This window comes from Heterocephalus glaber, unplaced genomic scaffold (assembly GCF_053883595.1).
Source record: "Heterocephalus glaber isolate CG9 unplaced genomic scaffold, H.glaber_assembly_v1.0 deba00001431, whole genome shotgun sequence".
Lineage (NCBI taxonomy): Eukaryota > Metazoa > Chordata > Mammalia > Rodentia > Bathyergidae > Heterocephalus > Heterocephalus glaber.
The window spans coordinates 3961475-3970740 of record NW_028258295.1 but is presented as its reverse complement, the minus strand read 5'-3'; the positions used below and the strand labels follow the sequence as shown (position 1 = coordinate 3970740).

Genomic DNA, 9266 nt, shown 5'->3' with positions numbered 1-9266 from the left:
ACTCAAAGGAATTTTAGATAGAGATAGCAAGGTCAACATAACAAAAGAGCCCAAAGGAAATAATGCATCTAACTTGGTCACTAGTTAAACAAAAGGGAAAAAATAAAGAATAGAGCAGTGTAAAGATGCAAGATTCAGTAAATACCTTTCAGTAATTATTTTAAATAGAAATGGTCTTAGCTTTGCAATGAAATTCAAAGGATGGAAAGCAATACTGCAGGCAAAAGGAGCTGAAAAGCAGGTAGGAGTAGTTATCTTATTTTCAGACAAAGTGGACTTCAATCCAAAGCTGATCATAAGAGATAAAGAATACCAATACATATGGATAAAAGGAACAATTTTTTAGGAAGAGATAAAAATTATAAATATATATGACTGAATGCTGGTAACCCAGTATCTAAAACAAAAACTGAACATAAATGTTCAGATAGACATTGACACACTCATGATGGGAGAGTTCAATGTCCCTGTCTCACAAATAGGTCAACCAGGCAAAAAACCAAGAAATATCAGTGTTGAACCACTACGTCAAACAAATGAACTTGAATGATCTGCAGAGTGTTTCCTCAACAATAGAATAGAGATTTTTATCAACATGGAACTTTCTCTTAAACAGAGTGAAAATGTTCAAGATCCATTATGTATATGTTCCAATTCTCAAAAATGAATATCATTATTATGTATTGCAAATATACACTAATAAAAAATTTTAAAAGATACACAAATTTATGGTATGCAATAGAAAATTGAGAAATAGATCCTCACTTATGTAGTTGATTGACATTTGACAAAGCAACAACATAACATATGCCACTGGGAATAAAATTTTAAGTTTCATGCTGGAACACTATGTAACTACAAAGAAAGGGGGAAAAAGAAGGGCTGTGGATCTATGACCTCTATGCCACATCCTGCACTACAGTTCTTCCAAAAGGAATCAAAACCATACATAAATGATTAAACTATGAAATTGTTATATATTAGTAATATATAGGAAATTACTACACTGGACCCTCGAGTTATATGATCTACTATCAGTGATGGTTAGATCTCTCTGTGGCATCCTTCCTCCTAGATATGGAGGAGGATATCTTCTGCAATGAAGGTTTTATGATCTACTATCAGTGATGGTTAGAGAATTTATGTCCAGGTCTTATACAGAAAGTTGAGAATAAGAATATTTCTAGGTTTGTGGCTGGCTTTGAAGGAGGTGAGTTATAGTTTCTATGACCTTCTTTGAGTAACAGGAAATTTTTATTTTTATGGCCAGCCTTGGAGGAGTAAGGGGAACAGGAGGAAGAAGGGAAGACAAAGATCAGAAAGTGACTCTCTCCTGTACCCTTCTGATGTTTTCAGTTCAAAGTTCTTAGCTTACCAAGGCACTATATATTGAAGTATCATTTTTCAAGCCCCATGATCACACATGGAACATTTGATAGTGTCTGAAGATTTTTATGGCCATAGGGAGGTTTGTTTTTTTCTTTTTGGTGTGTATGTATATGGGGTGGGGGGAAGATACCTTACTATCTAATGGGCAGAGGGTATTGATCTCTGCATTCTCCACACTGAACAGCCCCACAACAAAAGCTTATCTCACCCAAATGTCCATAGTGCCAAGGTTTGTTATATGAATATACATGTGGGACAGGGTAAGGAGTGAAGGCATACTACTTGTAATATGTGCCAGGCTCTTTGTGTATGTCACAATCCCAATACTTTATTTGTGAGTCATCTCACTTAAATCTTACAACATCCCAATGAGAAACCTTTATATGAGCATCATTTTATAGATACACACAAGTACACATAGATTTAAATATAAATAAGGAAGGGTCAGAGTAGTTACATGACTCACTGACAGTCTCATTTTGGGGAGTTAAGTCTAGATTTAAACTCAGATTGAGCACTCGCACCTGTTCTTTCAAGTTTTTTGCTACGACATCCAATTATTGGAGTGAACTTGACAATATATAAAGTGTTAAAGCTATGATCAAGTTTAATATTTATTAATGCAATCCCAGAGGCTTGTAGCAGCATACTAGAAATAGCAAGTGACTATGCCCTGGTTCTTCTTGTAGAGTTCTTCAGGGCATGATGAAGAGGGTTAAAAGTGGGCCATCCACTACTCTGCCCAGGGGATGAGGTATTCCTGATGGGAAACTTTTAGTTAGGTAGAACACTGAGTCTCTAAAGACCCAATGTTAGGTTTATAGCATAGGATGTAAACACATGCTCAGTAATTTCTACCCTCAGGAGCCTCATCCAACACAAGATGAAATAATAAAGGAGAGAATAATTTTCTGTACATCTAATCATTTTCTACAAAACTATGGGTCATAAAATAGGTTCTCATTTGAGTGAAGTGACTTTTGGGGACTCACATAAGATTGCTGTCTTTTTTCTTGCAAGTGAGGAGAACTTTCTAGAGAATTTTAGAAAACCATGGCATCCAACCCAGAATAGTCTGCTAATATGACAGATATGCACTGATACACATTACCTCCTGAATCATCACAAAATTTGAGTTCACCTCAGAACAGTGGAGAGGAAGGGTCCTTCAGATCCAAGAACCGAGAGGTCTCTAGGGTGAAGGTGAGCATAAAATCATCTTTACATTCAAGTCATGGGTTTGTGGGAAGGCCACTTATTTATCATGGGTTTGTGGGAACACCTTTTATTTATTGCTCTTTGCAGTCCTAATCTACAGTAAAAACTGAAGTGAAGTAATAATATTCAGAGGCATTGTGAGATCTACCAGCTTGCTTCCTGGCCAGAAACTACACATAGAGGGGAAAGAAGGAAATCAGGATTCCTCAGAAATCAACAGTCTTGCTCTTTGGAGGCCTTGCTGTATGTTTTCAGACAACTTTAGCGTGTAAACCAGCAGCTCTACCTCTAGCTCAGATGGTTCCTTGTTAATATCACTGGCATCCCCTGTTTCTACAGATCCCACCATGAAGGAAATGAATATGGAAAACAATGTTTCAGTGATGGAGTTTATTCTAATGGGGCTGACAGACCAACCTGAGTTACAACTACCCCTGTTTTTCTTGTTCTTCATTAACAATATAGTCACTGTTGTGGGAAATTTGAGCTTAATTTACCTGATTTGCCTGAATTTGCACCTTCACACACCCATGTACTTTTTTCTCTTCAATTTGTCCTTCATTGATTTATGTTACTCATTTGTCTGTACTCCCAAATTGCTGATGGGGTTTGTTTTAGAGAGGAACATCATTTCTTTTACAGGGTGTATGATTCAGCTGTTCTTCTTCTGCTTTTTTGTCAACTCGGAGTGCTATGTGCTGACAGCTATGGCCTATGATCGCTATGTGGCCATCTGTCAGCCCCTTCTGTACATGGCCATCATGTCCCCTAGAACCTGTTCTCTGCTGATATTTGGTTCATACATGATGGGGTTTGCTGGTGCCATGCTCCACACCGGGTGTATGATCAGGCTCATCTTTTGTGATTCCAACATCATCAACCACTACATGTGTGACATCTTCCCCCTCCTTCAGCTCTCCTGCAGCAGCATCTATCTCAATGAGCTTGTGAGTTCTGTTGTTGTGGGCACAGTTATCATTATTTCCAGCCTCATTATTTTTATCTCATATGCTTTGATACTCTTTAATATCAGTCATGTGTCATCAGCTAGGGGTTCCTCCAAAGCCATCAGCACCTGTGGTTCTCACATAATCACTGTTGGACTATTCTATGGATCTGGGGTACTCACTTATGTCAGGCCATCATCTGCTGGCTCAGTGGGCCAGGGAAAGTTTTTCTCAGTGTGTTATACATCTGTGGTGCCTATGCTGAACCCCCTCATTTATAGCCTCAGAAATAAGGATGTCAAACTTGCTCTGAAGAGAGCCCTAAAGAGAAACACAAGCTGAGCAAACAGAGAAGCTGCCTCGATCCCTGCCCACATTTCTTGGTAAATCTTCACTTCCTAATCTTTCTCATTACCTTTCTTCTCTTCTTCTCTTCCCTGTCTTCATCTTTTCAGCCCATCTGACAGTCTGAGCAGGAATTCTATAGTACTATCTTTTCTCTCTCTGGCCACCATGCAATATGACCACAAGTGCCTGTTCTTGGACTTCAGACTCAACCTCAGTTCCAAGGTGGTTCCAACCTGGTCTACATTCCCTGTACAAGAGGAAGACACTGGGCTGATAACTTTTCCTATCAAAATGTAGCATCCCCTGCTTTATTGTATGCCTCCTTCTTCAAGGAATCAGTTATACCAAATTTTTCCTGTTCCAAGTGTTCTAGTGCTTATAACTATATTAAAATAAAATGGATCATAAAAATTGTGGACATAATAAAAATGTCTCGATTTTTTTCAGTAGCAGTTGTCATTCTGAGAGTTTCAGCCTCACATGTATTAATGAAATTATACACTTCTTGGACTAAGACTTTTATGCTTGTGGATATATGAGAATGGATGAGGCCTATAACTGTGTCTAACTTTTCATATCCCCCAGTAAAGACAATGTGTTGGCCAACTGATATTTTGTAATAAATCAAACTGAAATTATCAGTTTGTCCGTGTACCTGTGGTTTGTGTCTGCCATTCAGAACTACACAATGGTATTCCTGGCTCGTGAACACTGTGTCACATGAAATATTATGATTCTTTATTTCTCCAGCTGCATAACAAGGATTGAATGTTATAAAACAAAGTCTATTTTATCCTTTAAAATCACGCATAAAAATATATGGAATGAATCTTGCCCGGTTGGGACTTACTTTTACATTCCATAAATTTGTCTTCTTGCTTTTGCTTCTTAGAGAGATAACTTGACTCAGTGGGTCATACTGTGTGTCACATTCTTCTATTTTTTTCTTTTCTTTTTAATTCTTTTATTGGTACATTTTAGGTATACAATACGTTTACATTTATCATTGGGTGCTTGTACCTGTACATGATGAATCTTGGTTCTTATTTTTTCTCCCATTACCTGTACGCCCTTCACCCCCTCCACCCTTCCTTATTTACATAGATTTTGTTTCCATTTTTTTTCTTTTCTCATAATTTTCCCTTCCCCTTCTTCAGTTAATGATGTCTCTTTTTCTGTTCTCTTGATGAAGGAATGGTTATGTTACTTGCTTATGGCCACACAGGTAGTGAGGCAAAATCCAATCTTTGAAGCAATTGTTCATCCTGTCAACAGTGGGAAAAAGAAAGGAGAATTGTGAAGAAGCAGAGAGAACTTCTGGAGAATTATTTCAACATGAGGATGAAAATGAGGTTTCTATTGCAATCATTCCCTGAGCAAAGATGACTGTAGCAGAGATGATCTTACTGGGTAGTTAGAGATAAATACCGAGATGCACTAAATTAAGGTACAGGGATGGAGGATGTAGGGAGGAAAATGATAATATGAGTTTATCTTAACTGGCAGCTTCAAGCTAAATCAACAAAATAAAGAAAAACAAAACACACCCCTACACACACCAATTTTCCTTTTCTGTACATTGAAAATTTAGCCATCAAGGTGACAGTCATTCTACTTTTAGAACCAATGAACCAAGAACTAGCAACAACCTCACTTTATGCCACTTGCCCTAATCCAGGATTTTGCCAACTTTGCACTGTCCTGATACTGTCATCTATTGCCATTGTGTTTTTAATGTAAGTGACTTATGTTTTCTTTTCTCAACATTTTCATTTTTGAAATACCCCAGATCCTTAGATGGGATGTTCATTTTCCCAGGTATGATGTGGCCATGCTGCTGGTAGCTTAGAGTATTAGTCCTTTGAATTTGGCTCATATCTGCAGTGTACCTACATAGCCTTTATTAATTTAATGGACTCTCTTAATCTCCAAACATGGATATAACAAAGTTTTTATTGCCCAACTAGAAGAATGCACATACCCCTGCAGAAGTCCAACTTTAAAATAGGTTAAACAGGATAGGCTACATAGAATCATTTTATCCTGATCTTTTAATAATAGCTGTAATTTTTCTGGAATGTTAAAAATGAGAAGCTTGGGTCAGACCTTTCTGGTGACACATTTTTATACAACTATTACATATGAAATACTCATTTGGAGTCACTATGAGTTATTCATCATAAAAATCATGCTGTTTAAAATGTTCTGATTATGAATGTTACACAGAAGTTAAACTGTTCACAGATTAATTATCACTACAGTTAATTATAACTATCAGTTAACAGTTAACTGTCACTACTTTGAATAAGTCTATGGCAGATTTTCCTAAAGAAGTGATACTGGTTCATGATTATTATTTTTTGTCTGTGTGCTGTGGATTGAAACTAGGACCTCATATTCTAGCACATATTCTACCACTGAGGTACACCCTCAAGATTTTATATTTATACAAAGATTTCATGTTTTTAAAAAAGCTTTAATACATTGATTTTTAAGAATAGTTTTAAGAAAAGAAGTGAAAAATAGATGGAAAAAATGGAAACAAAGCTTCTGTACATAGAGGAGGGGGGATTGTGGGGCAGGGGGAATGGAAAAAAAAGGCAGAAGGTATGGCATACAGGTAAAAATTCCCTATGATGAGTGTTATCATTATGTATGTCTAAAATGTAGCAATAAATGTTTTGCTGTAAAAATAATAGTCTTAAGATAATGATGCCAGTTTTGAACTTAAATTTGAGTAAAGTTACTGGTATTAAAGCACAGTTAAGCATTCATTGTTATTCTAATATTTAATTTAATTATTATGATGTGTTTAAAACAATTTCTCAAGTGGAGTGTGAATGACTACTATTTACATCTTTTTGTTTGTTTATAGTCATTGTAGTGCACATTTAAACAGAGTGAATAAAACTGGTTTGACTTTCACTTTGAAGTACATATTATAATCAACAAAGAATGTTTACTAAGGACATAGAATGAAATATATAGCATCTATTTCCATAAAGCCTTGTTACTAAACAAAATTTCAAAGTCTGAGTCACAAGAAGAGTATACAATATGGGTTCTGAGTAAGATATTTTAATCAGTAGCACAGCCTGGTGGAGATAATAAATCAGCAAATATCCTGGCTCAGATCTGTGAATTTTACAGGTAGAACTTCTTGTATTGACCTAGTAACTCTAATTGGTTTAGCTTTTTAATTAAAACTACATCTATTAATACTTATAACAAGTTGATTAAAAGTGTTTTTAGTTTATAAATTAATATATTAATATTAATATGTAAATCAAATGTAAAACAACTTCAGAACTATAAATTTATTTTACTATTTTGAGTATTTTTGGGTTTTACATGAATAATTCAGTAGAGATTTGTTTATCATCATACACAGCTTTTCTATCCCCTTGTTGCATCATTGTTTCTTCACACATACAATTTGAATATATATTAAAGGGATATAAAATTCTTTTTTAACATAAAAGCTTAATTATATTAATTATAAGTTGCTTTCAGTAGATTAAGCAACATAAATTTAAAAGGCCAATATTTCAAGGCTTAACTTTCAGGGAAAGATATGGATTTAGATATCTCAGAAATAGTGTTTTGGTGATGAAGAAATGATACCTGCTTCCTCACCAAGTTCAATCCATTATCCTAAACAATTGAAATGTTATCTGATCCTTCATTTGACATATCAACAACATTGACTTATTAATGCAAGGGTTTTAGGTATTTCTCTCCAGAGTGCTCATTCTTTTTCTACAAATAAAGATTAGGACAGACCTGCAGAGTGAACAGAATGGTAATGTGTCAGCTATGAAAATTAGTTTTATATTTTCTAGAAATTTAATGAAGAAATATCGGCATCAAAATTTCCATATTATGTCTACAGGTCTCCATTACATGAATAATTTTCACAGAATTTTCAACACATATAGGTTTCTATGCATACATATGTAGGGTTTCTGCACCGTGTGACTTCTTTCATGTATTTAATAATACCCATATATGCTGAAGGTTTTCCTACATTGCTTACATAGGCTTTTTCACACAGTGGCACCTTGTTCATGTGAGTGACACTGTATCAGAGGAACTTTTTCATACATTTCTTACATAGCTACTTGCCAGTGTGAGTTTTGTCTACAAAATGAAGAGATTGTATGAAATCTTTTCCCAAACTGCCTACTCACATAGTTTCTCCAATGTGCCTTCTTTCATGTATTTGATGGCACTTTTGTGTACTGAGAGCTTTCCCACAATACTTACATACATACAGTTTCTTCCCAGTGTGAATTTCTTCATGTGTTTGACCATTACTCCATTGGCTGAAGATTTTCCACATTTCTGATACACAGTTTCTCTTCAGTATGACTTCTTTCAAATATTAGAAAATATTTTTATGAGGGGAGAAAAGAACCCTTCTCCATTGTTGGTGGGAGGGCAGACTGGTGCAACCATTGTGGAAATCAGTATGGAGATAACCTCAAAGAATTAGGACTAGAGGTCCCATTCGACCCAGCTATCCCCCTGCTGGGTATCTTCCCAAAAGAATTAAAAGAATCATACCACAGCATTATATGTGCACCCATGTTTATAGCGACACAGTTTGTAATAGCTAAAGTTTAGAAACAGCCCAAATGCCCATCAACTGGAGACTGGATAAAGACGATGTGGGTTTTTTTATAAAATGGAGTACTATTCAGCCATAAAGAAGGAGAAACTAGGGACATTTATAGCTAAATGGATGCATATTGAGGCCATCCTCTTAAGTTAAATAAATAGGACACACGTGTAAATACTGAATAGTTTCTCTAGTGTGAGAAACTGAGAGTGTAATTAAGGATACACATGGATGAAATGGCCTAATAACATATTTCTCAGATTGTGTTTCCATTGAGTGTCATATGACTGTATCAAAATTTAAATTAGAGAGAAGTTTGGTTTATGTGGAGTCTATTAGCTAACTGGAGCTTTTTTCCAGACCACTATTTGTTCAATTTTGGTTTTGGGGATCTTTCTGAAACAAATCACATCCTCTGGTGTCTTGTTGCTGCTTGAGATGCTTTTTTAAGTTATATGGAAGAATGTTTAATTTCTTTTTAGTTTTGTTTTGTTTGAGTTCTACTGTATTTGAATATTATCGTAGTTTTTTTCCTTGCATTGTTCTTCTTGGAATGCTTTTAATTTTTGTATGTGTGTGTGTTTGATAATAAAGTTTTTTTATAAAAGAAAAATTTTGGTGTATGGTCAGTTTTCCTACATCATTTACACATATATGGTCTTCATAGTGTGAATGATTTCATATCTTTCGCAATGACTGAATGTGCTGAATGCTTTCTCACAATGCTTACATACATAGGGCTT

The 9266-nt window shown here is 35.5% G+C and overlaps 1 protein-coding gene across 1 annotated transcript; it reads left to right on the top strand.

The window, feature by feature from the left end:
- Positions 1 to 2954: 2954 nt before the first annotated feature.
- On the top strand, positions 2955 to 3912 carry LOC101722789 (olfactory receptor 8C8-like). The gene has a single exon (XM_004870859.2). The coding sequence runs from the start codon at positions 2955 to 2957 to the stop codon at positions 3894 to 3896; it is 942 nt and encodes a 313-aa protein (XP_004870916.2). The 3' UTR covers positions 3897 to 3912.
- Positions 3913 to 9266: the final 5354 nt, after the last annotated feature.